The 24,261-nt window shown below is 41.5% G+C and overlaps 1 protein-coding gene across 1 annotated transcript in view; it reads right to left on the bottom strand.

Annotated features, from left to right (window-relative positions):
- Positions 1-24,261, bottom strand: part of LOC127414634 (membrane-associated guanylate kinase, WW and PDZ domain-containing protein 3-like) — a 171,909-nt gene that overhangs the window by 32,721 nt on the left and 114,927 nt on the right. The window contains exons 9-12 of the mRNA XM_051652813.1: positions 15,556-16,057; positions 14,865-15,438; positions 13,357-13,420; positions 12,077-12,451 (exon numbers count right to left, since the gene is read on the bottom strand). Coding sequence (XP_051508773.1) covers positions 12,077-12,451; positions 13,357-13,420; positions 14,865-15,438; positions 15,556-16,057 — 1,515 coding nt within the window. The remainder of the gene's footprint in view (positions 1-12,076; positions 12,452-13,356; positions 13,421-14,864; positions 15,439-15,555; positions 16,058-24,261) is intronic.

Raw genomic sequence — 24,261 nt, 5'->3', positions numbered from 1 at the left:
ATCAGATATTCACTGTATAATAAGTCAAAAACAGAAATGTCATAAAACAGCCATAAAACCATATAAAAACATGCTGTAATGTAATTCGTTCCTATACATAGAGATCTGGTAACTACTGTAAGATATTTTTATAAATACAAAAATGCACAATGAACACACATACAAATATCTAAACACACTCCAACCACAATCAGACTGCCAATAGAGACATCAGCACTCATAACAGTTCAAATTAACAGTCCACTCAGTCTATATTAGATAGCCAGCTTCAACCCCATTATAATCACCTGCTGTAAACCACCACATATCGCTTTCATTTACACACACTCTGCATCAGCACTTCCGTTCTCCAGAAATATGACTGCTAGCCTGATACCACTTTAAGAAAAGAGGGGTAAAATCAAGAAAGAGAAAAAAATATATAATTACGTTTGGAGTCCTTCACACTTTTCAAGGCTGCCTGCAGTCTCTCCAGCATGGCTTGGTGTGTGTGAGTGTTTGTGTGAGAGAGTGTGCGTGGAGGAAGGGTTCCGATCCTGGATCACACTCTGTTTAAATCCCAACACATGTGAGAGCGATCACGCAGAAGGGTCATAGTGTGAAATAAATGGAGGGCAAAAACAAACAAGTAAAACAAAACGAAACACATTCCTGTCTCGCTATGCAAGCGAGCCGCTTACTGTGGCAGGTTCATTTTGCTTTGGCATCTGGAGTCAGTGAATGAGAGAGGGAGGGAGGGGGAGACCTACAGAGGCAGAGAAAAGGAGGGAATATAGACAGAGAGATGGAGATAAGAGGAGGGGCGTTAAGAGAGTGAACGAGAGGAATGATTTAATCCTTGGACCACTGCAGAGCAGGGGGTGTGTCGATCAAGGGAGAATGAGAGGGAGAGAGAGACCTACATGCATGTACATGTGTAATCTGACTTTGGCATTGTTGCTGCATGCTGGTCATGCCAATAAAATGGCACTTGATGGCATTTGAGCTATTGCATTTAATTCTGTATCAGTTCGCAAACATGTTAGCGGTTGTCTCTCAGCATATGTCTATAGTCGTAGCAATCAGATATGCACTGGTGCACTGTAAAATAGACCACCCAATAATAGGAATAGTTCACATAAAAATAAAAATATTGTTATCATAACTATTTCCTGGAACATAAAAGGTGAATTCAGCCAGTCGTTATAGCAAAATAAACCCAGAGAGTGTGGAGCAGAGGGGTCTTGTATCACTTGGAAGGGGTTTATTTTGCGTTACTGACCGAGTGACAGTACATTATCCCACTTATTACATGGCTCCCTACTAAATAAATAAATAAATGGACATGAAATGTTGATTTTAGTTGAAATTATGTTATTATGTGAGAAGAAAGCGACTGCAGAGTCTTGAGAAACAGTTGAATTAAACCTACAGTTTGTGTCAAGAGTTCTGTTGGTGTTTATTTTGCGAAACTGATAATCTGACAGTTTATTGTCACACTTATTATAATACTGCTTGCTTAATAAATAAATAAATGGATATGAAATATTGATTTGAGTTGAAATTATTTAATTAGCTTACTTGTAGAGAACGCAGAGTGATCTGAATAGTAGAAAAGATGACTCGCAATACCCGGATGACTGGTCTGATATCACTTTACCCCCGGATGTGCGGTCACTATTCAGCGATTGACCAATCAGAATAGAGTATTCCACAAAGACGTGAAATAATGACTAATAATTTCCCCCTCCCCAAAAGCTCTGAAAAAGACTACAGAAATGGTGTTAATGCTATTTGATGCCATTGAAATGCCTTTGGTTCTTGTGTGTCTCATGACTAAACGTCACTGACGTCAAACCTAACGCACTGCATCTAATGGCAGCATATTTTATTTGAGAGCTACAGTGGAAAGTTTCAGTGAATAACAACACAAATTTTGGTCTGTTCCTCACAAAAAGCCATTGTACGGTTTCAGAAGACTTGAAGAACATGAATCATATGGACCAATTTTTTGCTACTTTTACAGTGCTTTTTTCCATTTAGGAAGTTAACAGCCCCAGTCCCCATTCACTTTCATTAAACGGAAAAGAGTAGCCAAGGAAATTCTTCAAAAATTTTGTGTTCCATAGAATTAAGTCATATGGGTTTGGAACAACATGAGGGTGAGTAAATGCTTACAGAACTATTCCTTTAAGAGATTCACTAGCAGTGACACAACTAGGATAATCACTCTTACTGATGCATTGATCCTGTCACTCTTTTGTTTGGCTTGTGGTCATAATTCATTTTTTCTCTCTCTTTCACTCTCTCCCTCAGTTTTTCCCAACATTTCTTATATCTGGATCATCTCTGTTTTTATATACCTCCGTATTCGTCATACGCTTAGATGCCATTTCACGTTTCTCTGCTGACCCATACTCACACACACACACACACACACACACACACACACACACACACACACACACACACGTTGGTGCAGCTATCATTATGAGGACTCTCCATAGACATAATTATTTTTATACTGTACGAACTATAGATTCTATCCCCTAACCATAACCCTCACAAAAAACTTTCTGCATTTTTACATTTTCAATAAAACATCATTTAGTATGTTTTTTAAACGATTTGAATTATGGGGACACTGGAAATGTCCTCATAAACCACATTTATAGCATAATACCCTTGTAATTACCAGTTTGTAACCTAAAAAAAAAGTCCTTGTAAATCACTTAAACCTGCCCACACACACACACACACACACACACACCTTTATCAGACATCACATTCTCGGGCCAGCTCTACATACAGACACTGTAACCTCCAGCTGTATCACCAATGACCCAACATATAGACACACAGATGTCCTTATCTCAACAGCTTCAAAATGCATTTTTGCTTTATTGTAGGCCTTTTGCCAAAAGATTGAGAGAAGAAGGGGAAACTGGATAGGGAAATGACATAAGCCGGACATCAAACTTGCTTTGTCAACATGAGCACCAGGGCTTAATGCTCTAACCACTAGGCCATGGCTCAGCTCAAAATACATTTTCTATCATTCAGCTGTGAAAAAAATTTATTTCTAGAAAGCCAAAACTAATTCCCCGAGCAATGTTTTAAGAATAATATAGAGTACCTAGAGTAATAAATGCCAATGGCACAACAATGAAACTTTAGTTTTAAAATGCGCAAACTTTCCATTTGACTTATTCCATTCATAATCCTATTCATTATACTGTCATAATCCCAATTCCAAATGGTAACTCTTGTTCAAACTGGAAACAGACTATTAGAGCCTTTAAACAATATCGACGAAGAAAACACAAACTCTTAGCAAGCTCAAAATAGTGAAATGAAGTGGTAACACGAAAACAGAAGCGTCTCTGATATCAATATACATGGAAACAGCTGTGACATTAGGGACAGGAATTTTTTTAGATGCTCTTAGTGATGCCATGGCCTCAAAAAAACCCAAAGGAACACTGAGCAAAATGAGGTCATTGTGGGTTTAGGTAGGGGAGAGTGGGAGGGGAAAGAAGGACTGTGTGTGCATATCCGGGCCTGAGTCTTGGCAGGCCTCCGTGTTGGCAGGCCTCTGCCTTACTGTCAGTCAGCAAAGTTAATACAGCTGCCACTATGTTGGCAATAAGCCAAACTATGCATATAACACTACACTACAGCCTCTCTCAACTTCTGTATTTCGGTTTCTTATTATTAAATTATAGGTTTCATGTTTTCAAAAAAGGATCTTTCAAGGGGTTTGAAAGCTTTAAAAGGATAATTCACCCAAAAATTAAAATATCTGTCATAATTTACTCACTTTCGTGTTGTTCCAAACCCATATAACTTTTTTTTTTTTTCAGTGGAACACAAAAGGGGATGTTAAGCAGAATGATAGCCTCAGTCACCATACACTTTCATTGAAAAAAAAAATGCAATTGAAGTTAATGGTGACTGAGATTTATATGACTACACTGAAAGAATTAGCATTTTCAGGTGAGCTATCTTAAAGGGATAGTTCACCCAAAAATGAGAACTCTCTCATCATTTACTCACCCTCATGCAATCCCAGATATGTATGACTTTCTTTCTTCAGCAGAACACATTTGAAAAAAAAATAAAAATAAATAGAAAAATATCTTAGCTCAGTAGGTCATTAAAATGCAAGTGGATAGTGATCAGACCTTTGAAGCTCCAAAAATCACAGACAGTAAGCATAAACATCATCCATACGACTCCACTGATTAAAACATTTTCACGTTTTTCTATCGGTTGAGACATCCAGGATGAGCACACAAACGCATCATAGTGAGTTAACAAACAGATGCAAATACAGATCTAAACCAAAACCAATAACGCTTCAAAGTGTTCCTCCAGGTATGTCGCACGTGCATCAGTTCTTGCGTGAACATGCCAAGGCGATTACGTCACATACGCATACTACTGTAGACCGGAAGCAATAATTTATAGTTAAAAAGTATTTAAATATGGATCTTTTTCACACAAAAAGCGATCGTTTGCTTTAGAAGACATTAATTTAACCAGTGGAGTCTTATGGATGACATTTATGCTGACTGTCTGTGATTTTTGGAGATTCAAAGGTCTGATCACCATCCACTTGCATTTTAAGGACCTACTGAGTTAAGATATTTTCAATTTTTCTTCAAATGTGTTCTGCTGAAGAAAGAAAGTCATACACATCTGGGATGGCATAAGGGTGAGTAAATTATGAGAGAATTTTCTTTTTTTTTTTTTCTCCGCTTTTTCTCCCCAATTTTGGATTTCCCAATGTGCTCTAAGTCCTCATGGTGGCATAGTGGCTTGCCTCAATCCAGGTGGTGGAGGACTAATCTCAGTTGCCTCCGTGTCTGAGACGTCAATCTGTGCATCATATCACGCACAGACATAACGCGTGTGGAGCCCCACCAAGAGCGAGAACCACATTATAGCGACCAAGAGGAGGTTATCCCATGTGACTCTACCCTCCCTAGCAACCGGGCCAATTTTGTTGCTTAGGAGACCTGGTTGGAGTCACTCAGCACACCCTGGATTCAAACTCGTGACTCCAGGTGTGGTAGTCAGTGTCTTTACTCGCTGAGCTAACCAGGCCCCAGAGAATTTTCATTTTTGGGTGAACTAACCCTTTAATTAATTGCTGTTTGCCTGCATTCAACCAGAAACTATTTAGCAGAGACAGACCACTTCTATTAAAATGAATGGGAGAAATTGGAACACCCAATGGTCAACATATGTAGAAAGGAAGTTCTGCCTTACAGGTATAAAAGCCAATCAGCCAATTGAGTCAATCAACTCAAGAATATGCTGGCACATTAGCTATACAGGCCGGGAAAACTGCATTTTTTAAAGAAGGTAAAGAAGCACAATTCATGATACCAGTGTTGTCAGATTTTACTGCTGATTTGAAATATGTTTTTTTGTAATTAAGGTTTTTTATTAATTCTTACAATAATAAAGAAAAGCAAAAACACACACACATACACACACACACATATATATATATATATATACAATCAATCAACATTTAAACCCCACAACCACCCCTCCCAATCCCCAACCCTGCCCCCAACAAACATCCCTGTGGTCACACATGAGTAAATATACAGAAAAAAAAGCAAACAAACACACACACACACACACACACACACACACACAAATATATAGTAATCATACTCAATTAAAACTATTCTACTCTCTCCACACCCCACCCCGAGAGCCCTCCAAAAACTCTAAATAATTGCCCCATTTCCCAACAAACAAATCTATGCTACCCCGTCTTCCAAATGACACCTCTTCAGAAGCCACAACCCTCCCCATCTCCGTGCAACACTCTCGAAATGGGGGCGCACCAGCTGACCTCCAACCCCTCAAAATAATCTGCCTGGCGATCATCACACAGGTCAGAACCCAATTCTCTATGTGACTATTCCCCACATCGATGACCGCCCCATTGTCCAAAACACAGAGTCTGGGGCAACCACGTCACACACAAAACTCTGAACCTTCAACCAGAATTCCTGGATCTCAATACACCACCAAAAAACATGGGCCGTGTCTCCATCCTCCGACTGGCATCGCCAGCAGGTGGGTGTGTCTTTAAAACCAAGCCTATACAATCTAGAGGGGGTCCAATAAAATCTATGTAAAATCTTGAATTGCATAAGGCACATCCTTGCAGACTTGACGTTTTTTTTTAATCCTAGCCCACACTCCCTCCTCCAATACCAAGTTGAAATCTTTCTCTCATAATCTCTTGATAGAAGTTAAACCTCCGTCCCCCAGACTCTGAATTAGCAGGGAGTAAAACACTGATGCCTCATGGCCTTTTCCAAATGTAGTAATCACCATTCCCAGAGTAGCTGCCGCTTTAGGGGGGAGTATGCTACTCCCAAAAATAGTACAGAGCAGGTGGCACAGTTGTAAAAACCTATAAAACTGAGATCTGGGAATCCCAAAATGTTGAACCAAATTTTCAAAAGATCTCAACACTCCACTCTCATATAGGTCACTGAGCGTATTAATCTCCCTCACAATCCACTCTGACCAGCAGAAAGGGGACTTATTAATACATAATTTTGGGTTCTGCCATATTCTCGAGGCAACATTTAAATAAATGTCTGAGTTAAACACTCTGGACACTTTTGTCCATACCGCATGCAAATGCGAGATAACGGGGTGTAACTTAACTTCTCTGATTAGTTTGATAGAAAGGCTTTGCAATGGCAAAATAGGGGCAAGAACCTGTTCAATACAAAACCAGGGAGGGGCTCTCTCAGGTAGAAGTGACCAATGAGCCAAATGTCTGAGCCCAAATGCATAATAATAAAAAAAAGCTTGGGTAGGCCTAGCCCACCTTTGTCAATCAGCCTATGTAACTTATTGAAATGTAATTTGGGACGCTTACCATTCTAAATGAAGGACTTTGCTATGCTATCAAACTGCTTGAAATAAGAGAAGGGGACATCTACAGGGAGAGATTGTAGCAGGTAGTTACATTTTGGAAAACAAATCATTTTAATAACATTAACCTTCCCAATCATAGATAAATGTAATGAAGCCCACCTGCCCACATCACTCGAAAACCTTTTTATAAAGGGATCAAAATTAACTCTAATTAAATCAGACAAATTTGCTGAGAATAAAATGCCCAAATACTTAATGCCCTGTTTGGGCCACTGGAAGGCGCCCGGCTTGAAAGCCATTACTGGGCAGTACATTGTCAGAGTCAAGCTTCAGATTTAGACCAATTAACACTGTATAGAACTTAGAAAAGGAATTAATAATTCTGTGGAGGCAAGGCATAGATCTAGTGGTATCGGAGATGAATAATAAAATATCATCTGCGTAAAGCAAAAGCTTATGTGCCACACCTCCCACCACCACCCCTGGAAAATCATTTTCCCGTCTTATCGTGGCTGCTAATGGTTCCAGGGCAAGACAAAACAATAATGGGGAAAGAGGGCAATGCTGCCGGGTGCCTCTATCCAGAGTAAAATAATCTGAAATTAATCCATTTGTTTGTACCGCTGCTACCGGGTGTCTGTAAAGTAACGTAATCCATCCAATAAAAGTATTCCCAAACCCGTATATTTTCAAAATCTTAAAAAGATAATCCCATTCTACCATATCAAATGCCTTTTCAGCATTTTCAACCTTTTCAGTCTGATAATTTGCCACTGACCACATAATATTGATGAGACACCTAATGTTGTCAGAAGAGCAGCGGCCCCGAATAAACCCCAGCTGATCTATATGTATAAGAGATATCATTACTTAATCGGTTAGCCAAAATTTTGACAATATTTTAATGTCTAACTGGATCAGGGAAATTGGACGATAACTCTTACACTCGCTTGAATCTTTGTCTTTTTTAAGAATCAGACTGATCCGGGCTTGTGTCATGGTTGGCGGAAGCTTTCCATTCTTTAATGATTCTGTATAAACTTCTAACAAACGTGGAGCCAGTTCTGTAGCATAAGATCTAAAAAAACTCCTGTAGGCAAGGCCTTAATTACTTTGCCAAACTCCTCCAAGGTTATCTCAGAATCAATAGAATTTTTTTTGCTCAGTCGTCAGTTTAGGAAGTTCTAATGGTTCCACAAAATGTCTAATATCCTCATCTGTAAACGAAGATGTGGAACTACAGAGATCAAGATAGTATTCTTTAAAAGCATTATTAAAATCAATGGCCAAGGTAAAAATGTCACCACCAGCAGATTTCGCTGAGGGAATGGTAGAAAAAGAATCTCTCTGCTTTATATATCTAGCCAAAAGCTTCCCTGCCTTGTCTCCCAACTCAAAGTATGTCTTCCCCTGAATAAACAAAACTCCACCTTATAGTATAGACAAAATAGTATTATATCTGTATTTCAATCGGGTCAATTCTCAGAGGCTATCAGATGACATTCAGCGCTAAAGCTCTGCCTCGGCACTTTTAATATTCCCTTCCAACTCCACGAGTTCTCGTGCTTTGGATTTTTTGATGAATGAGGCATACTGTATGATCCGACCCCTACAAACTGCCTTAAGTGCCTCCCAAGCCACGCCCACAGAGGATACTGAGTACCAGTTGGTCTCCGTATAAACATTGATTTCAGCCTTTAACATTTGTTGGAAATCAGGATTTTGCAAAAGGGATACATTAAAGCGCCAACTATATGATTTATTTTTCTCCATATGTGGCAAAACCTCTAAACTCACCAGGGCGTGATGTTTCCAATTGAACAATCAACATCAGATGAAATGAGGGACTTATTCTAGAATAAATCTTATGGACTGATGGAAAAAATTTATAGTCCCTCCCAGATGGGTTCAACAGTCTTTTTACAGATTTTTACACATCCTGTGAAGCGCCAATTTTTCTCTAGGGGGCTTACACACTTTAGCTTCATTATGATCAAGAATTGAATCCATCAACAGATTAAAGTCTCCTCCCAATATTATATCATGAGGGGTGCCAACGGCTTGCAACATCCCTTCAAGATCTATAAAAAAGCCCTGATCATCAGCATTAGGTGCGTAAATATTAGCCAAAATCAACCTTTACCCCTGAATTTCTGCTAAAACAATAATGACTCTTCCTAATTTATCTTTACTCTGTTTGAGACATTTGAATTGCAGATGCTTACTAATCAATGTAATGACTCCCCTGATCTTACTTGAGCAAGCACTAAAAAAAACATACCCACCCCATATCTTCCCAAAATTTTCAGCTTCCTGCAGGGAAAGCTGCATTTCTTGAAGAAACACTATATCATATTTCTTACATTTAAGAAAATAAATAACCTTCCTTCTTTTTATGGGGTGCCCCAACCCATTCACATTCCACGTGGAGAGAGACAATCCACTCATATTAACATTTGACATTTTTACATATTAGAAAAAATACATTGTGTCAAAAATAAAATTATAAAGACAACATTCCAACATTAGTGCAACAGTCAAACCCCAAACTTCTGCCCAAACCAAACAAACAGAAAAAAGAAAAACGTGCGCATTAACCCCGCGCACGACAGCAGCAACCGGCCTCCATCCCTCTAAACTCAAGCAGTCCATGTACGCCTACGAGAACCCCTGCAACAACTTTGCCATCGGATTGCTCGAGTCCGGTGTTTCTATACACATTTTGTGAGACAGAATTACATAACAGAAAATAATCTATAAAACAAACTCCAGCCAATAGGCAGAATAATCACAAAGAACGTGTAGATTCATTCACAAAACTGTCTCAAAGGTGTGTTCCTCCACAAAACAAACTTCCGTTCAGTTTCCTCGGACAGTCAAACGAATGTTCAGTGAGCCAGCTGTTCATGAGTGCAGCAAGTGACCTAATCCTTCCAATGTCCTGCAAAAAATTCTCCTAAAAACAAACTCCAGCAAATAGTAGGCATAAACAAAAGGAACATGCAGATTCATCCACAACTGTCCCGAAGGAGTGTTATTCCACAAAACAAACTCCAGCCGCTAGGCGGAGCCAGAACAAAAAGAAACAAAAAAGGCACCTAGCTTCCTCGGATGGTCAAGTGAATGTTCAGTGAGTCAAGCTCACTTGGGAGCAACGTGAGAAATGCACCATGACTTCCTCAGTCCATTGAGTTTACGAAAGAAATTGCTTGTTGTGGGCATGTAAATATTTTGAGGCAATCCTTAGTATCTATTCTCAATTTGGCCAGGAACATCAGTGCAAAAGCGACCCTCCGTCGATGTAAGAGTTTCTTGAAGGAGGGTTACTACACAAAACAAACTCCAGCCGCTAGGCAAAACCAACACAAAAAGAAACAAAAAAAGGTGCCCAGCTTCCTCAGACAGTCAATTGAATGTTCAGTGAGTCAAGCTCACTTGGGGGCAACATGAAAATCACCAAATGGCTTACTCACCCCATTGTCTCTATGAAAGACAATGCTTGCTGTGGGCATGTAAATATTTTGCAGCCATCCTTAATATCTATTCTCAATTTGGCCAGAAACATCAGTGCAAAAGTGACCTTCCGTTGATGAAAGAGTTTCTTGCATTCTTTGAATCGATCACATTTCTCTCTTGTCGAATTCACAAAGTCTGGGAATAAGAAAATGTTGTGGTTCATCCAAGAAAGCCTTTCTTTACTCATCGCCTCGTGTAACACAAGATCTTTATCGGATGATCTCAGAAATTTGGCCAGAATTGTTCAGGGCCTGTCTCCCTCCGTGGATCTCCAAGCCAGAACTCTGTGAGCTCGCTCGATTTCCAACTTATGGCCTGTTATGTTGAGCAGACTCGGAAAGAGCTCGTCTAGGAATTTCACTATATCTCGGCCTTCCTCATGCTCAGGAATTCCAACAATTCAGACGTTGTTTCGCCAATTACGATTCTCAAGGTCTTCCAACTTTTCCCAAACGCGTTCCAAATCTACTTTGGTCACTAGCGGATTAGCAGCTAATTCCCTCTCCAATGACTCCAGATAATCTATCAGTTTCTCGACATCCCCGATTCTTGAAACCAACTAAATTAATTTCATCTCCATCGCAGTAATCGATCAACGTATTACAGCAAGATCCTCCAAGTCTGCCATGACCTTCACCAGCATTACAGACATCCCTGGTCTGTGGCCCTGTTTGGTGTATCAGCTTGAGCATGTAAGTGTCTTTTAATATCTCCAGAGCCCGAGGATTTTGAAATCTTTGACATGTTGACTTCAGAGAACAGTTATGTAGCAGGGTGTATCAAATCTCACCGGTTTATGACATAAAAATAAATCAAAACTAGCAAAGTGCGCAAAGTTCACCGTTCACATGTCCGAACCTTGCATGGCGCCACGCGACTCCCCCAAAATATGTTTTTTGATCGTAATCTTGGCCAACCGTTTTTGAGATTTCTGTCTTTCTCCATTCAAGTAGATAGAAGCTGCACTTGTATGCTGCTTGTTTACATAGAACAACTGCTGCCCAAGAGCATTCCAAAGATGGCCACCAGTGGACTGACTTGCTAAAAAGACTTTGATTTAACCAACTGTAAGTGAAAGGCTGAAAAAGAAAAGTATTTGACCCAAAACTACAGCATCTGAATATGCTATGCCATAAATGATTATATGTACAGTAAATCAAAACCAACAATTTAAATGAGAGATAGGTTGAAAAATACCACATAATTCGTTTTAGTGAAGCAAATCATTCATGGCTGAAAATAACAGCTAAAAAGCACTTTGAGAACGCACTTGTGGGCACTTTTATAGCTGGTCAGTCTGGGAGACCAGCTGTCATCCCAGCTAAACCAGCTGAGCACCAGCTTGACCAAGCTAGGAGACCAGATTAAACCAGCTAAAACCAGCCAACCATCTTAGGCTGGTTTAACCTGTTTTTTAACAGGGTTGACACTTGTTCAAACTCTTCCATCATTGCCAACTTTTCAAATATTTTAAATTTACCCTGTTATAAATGTCTGTGTTTGGACTGTCTGAAATACTTATTTTTTATTTTTAAAGGTAGGCTAATCCTTATAAAGTTGAATTTGCAATATAACGCTCAGGAAAATTCTTGCATCAAATGGTGATTATGATACAAGTGTAGTCACTGCATGAGACCGGTCCTGCATTACAAATACTCACCTTTGCCATTGTCCACATCCTGAGAGGCAATAACGAATCCAAATCCTTCACCTGCCTTCCTCTTCAGTTCCACCTCATGCCCTCGTAGCATCCTGGGCTGTACTTTCTCCTCTGTCTTTACTCTTGGGCTGAGCACTGTCCCACCTTCCTCTGAACTCATCCAATCCCACGGCTCGAGAGTGAGTGTGACAGGTACTGAATCCAGGAAACTGGTGCTTTGGACCAATGAGAAGCGCACCAGTGCTGGAGAAGGTGGAATAATAGAGTTGCGTGGTAATGGTGTGGAATCAGTAAGCAGGACTTCAGAGGCAGAGCGTGGAGGTGGAGGAGTGAATCGGCGCACAGAATTCGGAGAAATGGAGAAATGTGAGGGGCCTACACAGAAAAAACAAAAGAGGGGTGACAGATAAATTGTGACCATCTAATGAAAGGGGAAGAAGACTTTTGACAACGACAAATTATTATTGCTGTTCTGCATTGTAAAATATAAAATGTCTTGTTAAAGGGATAGTTCACCCAAAAATTAAAATTCTGTTATTATTTACTCATCCTAATGCTGTTCCAAACCTGTATAACTTTCTTTCTTCTGTGGAACACAAAAGATGTTAGGAAGAATGACAGCACAAGTCACCATTTACATTAATTGAAAAAAAATTCTATGTTCTTTTGTGCTCAATAGAAGAGAGAAAGGTTTGTAATGACATAAGAGTGAGTAAATGATGACAAATTTTTCATTTTTGGGTGACACAACAATTGAATATAGAATATACAGTGCAATGGGGTCCAACAGTCTGAGACAACTAGTGAAAATGCTTCTATTTTGTATTATTTTCAAATTTAATAAAACATTTTCATGACAAATCATTATCAGAATAAAAATTTGAGTGAAAAGAATTTGCATGATCATTTCTTAGTATTTGATATGTTCCCCTTTTGCTTTAATGACTGTATGCACTCGAGCTGGCATGGACTCCACAACTTGATGATGATGATCATATTGTCTAGCATGATTTGTAAATGTTCCAAAGAGCATCTTGTGTGCATCATCTGACCTTTTATACAAGTGTTTACATGGTTAATGTCACAAGTTTGCTTAAAGTTTATTAGTTCAATTTATATTACAACTTTAAGTGTTTTTTTTATTTATTTATTTATTTATTTTTTTATTTACTGATTATTTCCTGGTTTAAACTGAAAAATAAAAAATCCTCAATATTCAGTGTGGTCTCTGATGTTTGGACCCCTCTGTATGTAAAGTAATGGGTAAACATATAACTTACCCCCTCTGTAAACCAGCAGAATAACTTCCCCTTTTTTAGTATGTTCTTGCAAAATCCTTTGGACCTTAAATCACATGAAAACATTAATGAATTTACACTGCACTGAAAAAAAAAGATTTAACCTAAAAATATGGCTAATGTGGTAATGAAGCAAATTTTTAGGTTAACGTTAAATACACTGGTTTGATTAAACTCAAAAATACTATGTAACATATTGCATTACATAACATTAAATATTCAGAATACAAAAATAAAGTAACTGTATTCAGCCCCTTTTATGTTTACAAGCATATGTATACTTCTCTCAATATGAACACAAAATAGGGCAGATGTTATAAAAAAACAGCACACAAGCGCAAGCTACACACTTGCTCTCTCTTCCTTTAGAGCAGCTGCAACAGTGTTGCCACGATCGCTGTTTCACAACAAACTGGGTTCATTTGAAATCACAATTGCGGGTTAAAATCATAGAATTGTGGGTTGCATTTTTGGCATACTTTAAAAGCAGACCGCAGTCACCAAAATGTTAAAATCATTAATGTACTATATTGGTGACACATGACCTCACTATTTTGTTTAATTCCTGCAGGGGCATCCAGTTAACATCTCAAAAATAAATACAGTTTATTTGCATTTCTTATGTTATTTTGTGTCAAAATGTATTAGTCTTTGTCAGTCCAATCATATAATGGGCTAAGAAGAAGATTAAAATGTTGTTAAAATATTAAAATATTGTAGTTGACCACAAACTGCCTTCAGTTTACCTTCTGCCTTCCGTAAAGAAAAAAAATCTGTGTCCAACTCCACATCTAATTCAAAGAGACTAGCTATTCAGATTCACTTAGTTGTTAATATTGGAGATGTAGCGTTTCAGTTAAGATAATAATTACATATCATACGTAATTCTTCCAATTTTGCCTTGCCTTACAAATATGTATTCTAAAAGTATTCTGAATATGTTACTGAATACATTTAAGAAAGAGTATATGTAATAAGGCCCAAAAAAAAATTCTTAAATTAGAATCACAACCCTGTTAACGTGTATGAATCAACTTGACCTGTAAGGTTACACCAACAAAACAAATTTAGGGTATAAATCAGGTAGAAATAGCTCCTTAAAGGAATAGTTTACCTATATATAAAAATTTTCTCATCATTTACTCACCCTCATGCCATCCCAGATGTGTACGACTTTCTTTCTTCTGCAGAACACAAATGAAGATTGTCCATACATTGAAAGTTGCATAAAAATTATGCAAGCCATGCTGCCTTTGTTCTTTTTGGAGCTTCAAAGTTTTGTCACCATTCAATTGCACTGTATGGACCTACAGAGCTGAGATATTCTTTTTTACATCTCTGTGTGTGTTTTGCAGAAGAAATAAAGTCTTACACATCTGGGACAGCATGAGGGTAAATGATATATGATGAGAGAGTTTAAATTATCCCTTTAAAATAACAATTGCTGGTTAAAGGGCTCAAATTGAATACAGTTATCTCTTTCTCTTTACCTGTGCAAAGCTGAGACTCTGTATATCTGCTCCGTTGATCTTGACAATGGCATCTCCAGACTGCAGTCTATTACACTGTCGGTGGTCCCAGACTTTCTTCACAAGTGTCTGTCTCCCTCCATGTCCTCCTGCCATGACACTGAACCCCATATTGCTTCCCCTCTCACACTTAGCCAAGGCAACAGGGACAAGTTCCCCACCTGCAGGCAAGCCCCCACCTCCACTCCCAATGATAGCACTCATCGCTCCAGGAGATGGGATGCTGCTGTTGGGGCTGCCGCTGCTGGCACTGGTTGTTCCATTGAAGGTGAAGTAAGGCCCGTCTGAATGGGCACTGTTAGGTGGGGTTAGCAGTGCATGCTGGGTTTTTTGGAGATGGGAGTAGCATCTTCTGCCTCCAGGAGAGAAGCAGACAGGACCTGGACTTGCCTCTGTGTGGAGTAGAGGCAATCGGGATACAGGCGGCGTTGGAGTATATGAGGAAAGGTCACTTTCAGACAATTTACCAGAGTACAGACGGAGAGGTGGAGGAGTAGAGAGGGAGTTATTGTTGTGGTTGCGGACAGAGGAGGCCCTGTGAGGATACAGAGAGACATTGCATATATAAAAGACCATGCTCCTGAAAAGGCATCTATGCTGAAAAGGCCAACTTAGACAAATGTGAATTTCCATGCTAGTTTCATAATTTCACCTGTGTGATCCAATTGCAGACACCACCTCACTGTCACTCTGGCTGGCCAGCTCTGCACTCTGTAGCCTCCTGATCCCTCTTGCAGAGTGTGGTGGTCTCAAATATTCACTTCCATACCCATTAGAGTACTGGTATGAGGATGGCTGCCTTGGTGGTGAACCGTAAGGAGGTGAATTACCATTAGCATCCAGACTCAATCTTGATGCCCGGACTCTGAGATTTCTTGAAGACCTCTCGAAATCAGACCACATAGGACCATTGTGGTTGAAGTGTTGATGAGCGTGAGGGAGAGGAGCTTGTGCCTGGGGTTGGGTGGTGGTCGGTAGAGGTAGCCTATGATGGGGCATCTTAGGACTGCCGTCAGAGTTATAGAGCATGGGGTAGCCCCTACGGACCACAAAGTCCACGTTATGACCCACTGGGATGGTTTTCAACATTTCCACTACTTGCTTGTGACAGAATCCCAGCACACAGCTATCATTGATGTACACCAGAATGTCCGCTGGAAAGGGCAAGAGATGGAGTGTTTAATACTCTTAAAGGGGTCATGACATGAGGAAACAATCAAAACTCAAAACTTTCTCCTCAATAGAAAAAGAGCATTTATTTAAACCAAGCTGCAAAAATGTTTTTTGGAATTAGTGGATTTTGTGACATCACAAGGACCGAAAAGTTAGCAATACACTGCCTCTACAGCAAGTCATCAATGCCTACTTTTACAATGTCGCACCTCTGGTTCCGCCCACTGGCACTGGCACTGGCACAGTCAGAGAGGTGAAGAGGACAAAAGAGATGGGCCTCATCTGTCATGGGAGATTCTGTCACGCCCATGGCATTATCTGCCCATGTCATGTTTTGTGTTAGTGTGCGGTCTCTGTTTTATTCCTGGCCTTGTGCTCTTCTTTCTGTTGTGTTTCATGTCTGGAGTATGGTGTCTGGGTCCTGACTTCTTGTCTAGTTCGGTTCTGGTCTGTGTCTGGACCCAGACATTCATCCTCCTTGTGTTGCTGTTATTGACAGAGGTGCATCGCGCTTTTGTCATCTTGGCTGCATGCACTCATGTCAATAATCTACATCGGTCTTTGTGTCTGCCTCTCGCGTCTGTGGGCACTCGTCGCATTTGCGTCGTGTGCCCGGGTCGCGAGCTGTCTTCATGTTTGTGCTGAGGTTCGGTCACTTCAGTAAGGTGTCATGTGTGTGTGGACGACTTCTTGTGAGAACATGCGGCTTTCATATCGTTTCGGTATCGCCGCATGCTTCTCTATCTTACGTCACACCCCGCCTCCTTGTTTGCTCATTATTGTTTCATTAGTCTCACCTGCCCTTTATTAACCCGCTTGATTTCTCTCCCTATTTTAGTCTCCTCATGTGTGCTGTCCAGTGCCAGTTCGTCTTGCTATCTAGTCGGTCTTATATTTTTTTCCTGTGTTCCAGTCGGTCCTGAATACCTGTTCCCGTAGCCTGGTCTGGTCAGTCCTAATTCTCTGTTCCCTTCTGCCCCAACCTGGATAACCCTTTGTACCCTTCCGGGTTGTTTATGTTTTCCCCCTCGTGGGAGTTTGTTTTGGTTAAAAAAGTATTTTTGGTTTTGATCTCTGCATTTGGGTCCTCATGTCTGCAACAATCGTGACATTACGAACTGGCCAATTAGGACCCAGCAGAGTTCATGGGCATTTTTCTTTTCCTCTCTCCCTCCCACGAGACCACCTTCAGCTGATGATCGGCCCAGATTGCCCAACTCTGCTCTCTTCGGGAAGGAGTGGGCGATGTAAGAGACTTCGCTTACAGGTTCCTTATTGTGGTGAACAACTTGGGTTGCTCAGAGGCTGAACTCAAGTGTCTGATAAATAGGTGCCTTAAGGACCCTCTTGGAGCTTGGGAAATGGAAGGGCTGGGGCCCATCTCCTTCTGGGAATTTGTGGGCTACGTCCACCACCGGATGGAGTGGATAACACCGGAGTACAGGCAGCTCTCCCACACTGGACATTCCACTGTTCCAGCCAGAGACTGCCAAGCCCACAGACATTCCGAACCCATACTAGGAGCAGGAGGTAAGGGGCACCTTCTTCTCAGTTTCTGCCAGCATCTCCAGCCACGAAGGCTGCTCCTCTGCTGTGGCCAGCGCCCATGGCCACAGAGGCCATTCCCCTCCTGCCCCTGTTAGCACCCACAGCCACAGAGGCTGATATAGCAGCAGTGCCGCTCACCACCCGGAAAAGGAGGAGGAGAAGGTCACCTGCCCTCAAGCAACCACACCTGCCACGGCCAACCAGCCAGCGCCCACGCCTGCCACAGCCAACGAACCAGCGCCCACGTTTTCCACAGCCAACAAGCCAGTGCCTGTGCCTGCCACAGCCAACAAGCCAGCGCCCACATATTCTACGGTCAACGAGCCTGTTCCTGAAGCCTTGTCCGTCCCAGAGCCAGCATCTGAAGCCTCATCCATCCCAGAGCCAGCGTCAGAAGCCTTGTCCATCCCAGAGACTGGGTCGGAAGCCTTGTCCATCCCAGAGCCAGCGTCTAAAGCCTTGTCCGTCCCAGAGCCAGTGTCTGAAGCCTCGTCCGTCCTAGAGCCAATGCTTGAAGCCTCGGACATCCCAGTGTCAGCATCCTTGGTCATGACAGCCACACCCACAGCAGTACTCCTGGCCGTCCAAAAGAGGAGGAGGAGAAGGGTTCCTGCTCCCAAGTTGCTGCCAACGCTCCTGGCCACGGAGGCCACTCCCCAGTTGCTGCCAGTGCTCTTGGCCACAGAGGCCATTCCCCAGTCACTGCCAGTGCCCATGACCATGGAGGCCATTCCCCTGTCCCTTCCTGTACTCACTGCCATGAAGGCCTTCTCCCATCACAGCCTGTACTCACAGCCATGAAGGCTGTTCCCCCATCACTGCCAGTGCCCATGACAATGGAGGTCATTCCCCCATCAATGTTTGAGCTTAAAACCAAGGAGACTGTTACCCTGTCACTACCGGTGCTCACTGCCATGGAGGCTGCCCCCCTGCATCTGCCAGTATCCGAGCCTTTCACGGCTTCACCCCTTGAGCCTTCCATGGCTTCGCCCCCTATGCCTTCCACAGCTCCGCCCTCTGAGCCCCTCCCTCCTGAACCCTGTCCAGTGGCCGCCACCCAGGACTCTGCCCCCTCTGCCCTGTGGCCACCTCCCAGGCCTCCTCACCCTGTCCCTGCCCTGTGGCTGTCTCCCAGGCCTCCTGACCCTGTCCCTGCCCTGTGGCCACCTCTCAGGCCTCCTGAACCTCTCCCTGGCCTGTGGCTGCCTCCCAGGCCTCCTAACCCTGTCCCTGCCCTGTGGTTACCCCCCAGGCCTCCAGACCTCACCTCTGCCTTGAGGCATTCCCCCAGGCCTCCAGACCTTACCTCCACCCTGAGGTGTTCCCCCAGGCCACTGGACTCTGCCCCTTTCCTCAAGTTCCCTCTTTGGTTTCCCTCCCTCCCTTCCCTCTCTTTCTGTTGTATCTTCTGTTCTCTGTTAGTGCTCATTTTGTCTGTCTTGTGTTTTGTATGATGTTCCCATTTTGGGACGCCAGGTGGTGGGGGGGGTATTGTCATGGTCCTGTCTCTCTATCAGTCTGGGTTTTGGTCTGACAGGGCTGTGGCATTATCCGCCCATGTCTGTCTTCGTGTTAGCATACGGTTCCTGTTTTATTCCCGGCCACACGCTCTTCTTTCTGTTGTGTTTCATGACTGAAGTATGGTGTCTGGGTCCTGACTTCCTGTCTAGTTCAGTTCTGGTCTGTGTCTGGACCCAGACATTTATACTCCTTGTCTGTCTGCTACTGATGTGGGTGCATCATGCTTGTGTCATCTTGGCTGCATGCACTAGCGTCAAAAATCTATGTCGGTCTTTGTGTCTGTCTCTCACTTCCAGGGGCGCGTGTTGCACTCGTGCTGCGCTCGCTTTGCACCGCATGCCCAGGTCGCAAGCTGTCTTAATGTTTGTGCTGAGGTTCGGTCACTTCAGTAAAGTGTCGGGTGTGTGTGTGGCCAAACTCTTACACAAGTGTCTTCTTGTGAGAACACGTCTTATGTCACACCCCGCCTCCTTATTGTTTCATTAGTCTCACCTGCCCTGTATTAACCCACTTGATTTCTCCCTATTTTAGTCTCCTCATGTGCGCTGTCCAGTGCCAGTTCATGTTGATATCTAGTCAGTCCTGTATCCATGTTACCGTAGCCTGGTCCGGTCGTTTATGTTTTCCTGTGTTCCAGTCGGTCCTGAATCTATGTTCCCGTAGCCTGGTCCGGTCGGTCCTGGTTCTCTGTTCCTTTCTGCCCAAGCTTGGATAACACTTTGTCCCCTTCAGGGTTGTTTATGTTTTCCCCCTCATGGGAGATTGTTTTGGTTAAAAAAGTATTTTTTGGTTTTGAACTCTGTGTTTGGGTCCTCATAGAATCATCTACACCAGTGGTTCCCAAACATTTTACAGTGGCGTACCCCTCCAAACATTCAACATCCTTTCAAGTACCCCCTCTATAATGCATAGATAACATTTCCACGAGGTATTTTGAAAATATGTATATTTAACACAATTATCTTTGTAAAACAACTCCCTTTTATTAAACATGTTATATTTGTGTATGTTTTTTACATGTTATATTAATCATATACATATTGAATAAATGGCTTACCAATTGAGATGGGTATGCTAGATATGATATAACTGCATAACTTGAAAACTCCCCCCTCATCATATCGTGGTACGCAAGAATAGCGTTCGGATCTGTGCCTGGAATTGCGCATCATTGCTGGTACGGCATTGCCAGCCAACTTCGAGCATTGCGGGTAAGTATCTGTGCAATTGCGCAGTCAGCTCAAGGTGCTTTTTTATGTCACATTTGACACTATTAGCAAGGTTGGGCTCATTTGCTGAAAAAACATCATGCAACAATGTAAAAACAAGTCTCTAGTGTGGGAGCAAATGTGAGTGAAAATTACTGCATGTGAATGTGGAAAACTATTTAGCCACACCGGATGTCTGACTCCTGTCATCAAAGCTTATAAACTTATACCATCAGAATCAAAACTCCCTATACATCTAACCTTAAATACAAATTACATTTTAAACTGCGAAAAAACAAAACAATAAAAAGACAAACTAAAATCATGGAAGACTGACATGTGCAAGTCTGGTAAAACAGTGAAGTATAAATTTTACTTGCTATCACTCTGCTACGTCACCTAGCAGTGTGCTGCGCTGGCGAAAAAATAAACCTGTGTGACGCACGATGCACGAGTAGATGCATTTTTTTTAACCGCAAAAGATAGGGTTATTTCATTGCATATCTGACCTTTATGATACAGCCATTTTGGTGTTTCTACATTAGAGGGCACACAAAATTATTTTTTCCAGTGAGAAATACATGAACTGGGTTTGAATGTTATTTTAGACAGTGATGAAATTAAAAGAACGGTAAATCTCAGAATTGTATTCGCATACCCCCATTGTCACCTCACGTACCCCCAGGGGTACACGTACCACAGTTTGGGAAACATTGTCCTAGTGGGTCTTCTAGTCTAGTTAGAGAATCATAAGCATTTTGCATATGATAATGGACACATTGTGGCATGTGACCAAGCTTTTAGAGTGCAGCTGGTGAGGATTTACAGTATATCTGTGCAAGATCTAAAAATGCAGTGTGAAACTAACTGGTCTTTGAGGTGAGAGAGAAGAAGGGAAAGAGAGACCATACGGGTACATGTAAGTTTGCCTGTATATGTGTGTGTGTGAGAGAGAGAGAGAGAGAGAGAAGTGAGGGAGAGTGTCCATAATGTCCATAATGTGTGTGTTGCCACACAGTGATAGCTGGATTACTTCATGCATGCCATTAGGATTAGAGGGAGATTGAGACACTTGCTCCACAGGATCACACAACCACAACACTAATACACAGTGAGAAAGAAAAACTTATAGAGAGAGTTCAGCAAGCTACAGTTGTGCTCAAAAGTTTGCATACCCTGGCAGAAATTGTGAAAATTTGGCATTGATTTTGAAAATATGACTGATCATGCAAAAACACTGTCTTTATTTAAGGATAGTGATCATATGAAGCTATTTATTATCACATAGTTGTTTGGCTACTTTTTAAATCATAATGATAACAGAAATCACCCAAATGGCCCTGATCAAAAGTTTACATACCCTTGAATGTTTGGCCTTGTTACAGACACACAAGGTGACACACACAGGTTTAAGTGGCAATTAAAGTTTAATTTACCACACCTGTGGCTTTTTAAATTGCAATTAGTGTCTGTGTATAAAGAGTCAATGAGTTTGTTAGCTCTCATGTGGATGCACTTAGCAGGCTAGATACTGAGCCATGGGGAGCAGAAAAGAACTGTCAAAAGACCTGCGTAACAAGGTAATGGAACTTTATAAAGATGCCAGTCAGTACTGTTCAATCACTTATCTCTTGATACCAAGCCAAGGTCAGGTAGACCAAGAAAGATTTCAGCCACATCTGCCAGAAGAATTGTTCGGGATACAAAGAAAAACCCACAGGTAACCTCAGGAGAAATACAGGCTGCTCTGGAAAAAGACGGTGTGGTTGTTACAATACGACAATACTTGAACAAAAATGAGCTGCATGGTCGAGTTGCCAGAAAGAATCCTTTACTGTGCCAATGCCACAAAAAAGCCCAGTTACAATATTCCTGACAACACCTTGACACGCCTCACAGCTTCTGGCACACTGTAATTTGGAGTGATGAGACCAAAATAGAGCTTTATGGTCACAACCATAAGCGCTATGTTTGGAGAGGGGTCAACAAGGAGATAGTGAAAAGAATACCATCCCCACTGTGAAGCATGGTGGTGGCTCACTGATGTTTTGGGGGTGTGTGAGCTCTAAAGGCATGGGGAATCTTGTGAAAATTGATGGCAAGATGAATGCAGCATGCTATCAGAAAATATTGGCAGACAATTTGCATTCTTCTGCACGAAAGCTGCGCATGGGACGCTCTTGGACTTTCCAGCATGACAATGACCCTAAGCAAAAGGCCAAGTTGACCCTCCAGTGGTTACAGCAGAAAAAGTTGAAGGTTCTGGAGTGGCCATCACATTCTCCTGACCTTAATATCATCGAGCCACTCTGGGGAGATCTCAAACGTGCGGTTTATGCAAGACTTTGCATGACCTGGAGGCATTTTGCTAAGACGAATGGGCAGCTATACCACCTGCAAGAATTTGAGGCCTCATAGACAACTGTTACAAAAGACTGCACGCTGTCATTGATGCTAAAGGCGGCAGTACACATTATTAAGAACTAAGGGTATGCAGACTTCTGAACAGGGGTCATTTCATTTTTTTCATTGTTACCATGTTTTGTTTTATGATTGTGCCATTCTGTTATAACCTACAGTTGAATATGAATTCCATAAGAAATAAAAGAAATGTGTTTTGCCTGCTCACTCGTGTTGTCTTTTAAAATGGTACATATATTACCAATTCTACAAGGGTATGCAAACTTTTGAGCACAACTGTATATCCAGGTCAATCCTCTAACATTACACAAACTTGCATGCTGTGTGGGACTGCAAACCACCTTATAATTGTCTTTATTTAAATGTTTGAATACATTTTAATATATTTTCCATGACAAGTCCAAACGTGTTTCTCCATTTAAAGCATTTTCCAGCTCTATAACTGGAATCATAAATGACGTCAAATGTAATTGTCTTTTGTCTTTTCTTCACACAAAACTATTGTATAACATTTGTTATTGTATAAAGCTTTTATCCAAAGTGACTCCGAATGCATTTAAGGTATACATTTTTATGAGTATGTGTTTCCCCTGGGAATCAAACCCATGATTTTGGAATTGCTAGTGTCATGTCCTTCCAGTTCAGCTACAGGAACAGCCTTACAAGATCTGGAATATAGTGATTCAGATATAGTATGTTGTATGATCTACTTTTATGGTACTCTTACAGGTCCCACTTTATATTAGGTGTCTTTAACTACTATGTACTAACTTTAAAATACATACAATACAATGTACAGTTGAAGTCAGAAGTTTACATACACTTAGGTTGAAGTCATTAAAACTCATTTTATTAACCACTCCACAGATTTAATATTAGCAAACTATAGATTTGGCAAGTCGTTTAGGACATCTACTTTGTGCATGAAATGAGTAATTTTCCCAACAATTGTTTACAGACAGATTGTTTCACTTTTAATTGACCATATTACAATTCCAGTGGGTCTGAAGTTTACATACACTAAGTTAACTGTGCCTTTAAGCAGTTTGGAATATTCCAGAAAATGATGTCAAGACTTTAGACAATTAGCCATTTAGCTTCTGATAGGAGATGTACTGAATTGGAGGTGTACCTGTGGATGTACTTGAGGACTTTCTCAATCCTGCCTGTACATAGAAATGTTTTGGGTGAACTATTCCTATTCCTGAGACCCCATTGATGTCACTGGGCTTCCTGTTCCTGACTGCATGCTGCACGAGTGTTTGCAGCCTGCTTAGCATTGCTTATTCTTATTCTCATACGTTCGTCTTTTTATCCTTTGTCATATTACCGCGTGTTTCGGGTTTTTCCACTTTTTTACTGTTTATCTGTGCGGATTTTACCTGTTGCTGCTCATGTTTTAGCATCGCTTATCTATCTGTTTTCAGCCTTTAATCCTTAACATCTGCCATTTTTCAGCGCACATCGGGTTTTCCCCAGCATTATTC

The sequence above is a fragment of the Myxocyprinus asiaticus genome, chromosome 24 (genome assembly GCF_019703515.2).
Source record: "Myxocyprinus asiaticus isolate MX2 ecotype Aquarium Trade chromosome 24, UBuf_Myxa_2, whole genome shotgun sequence".
NCBI lineage: Eukaryota > Metazoa > Chordata > Actinopteri > Cypriniformes > Catostomidae > Myxocyprinus > Myxocyprinus asiaticus.
This window is presented reverse-complemented; position numbering and strand designations above follow the sequence as displayed.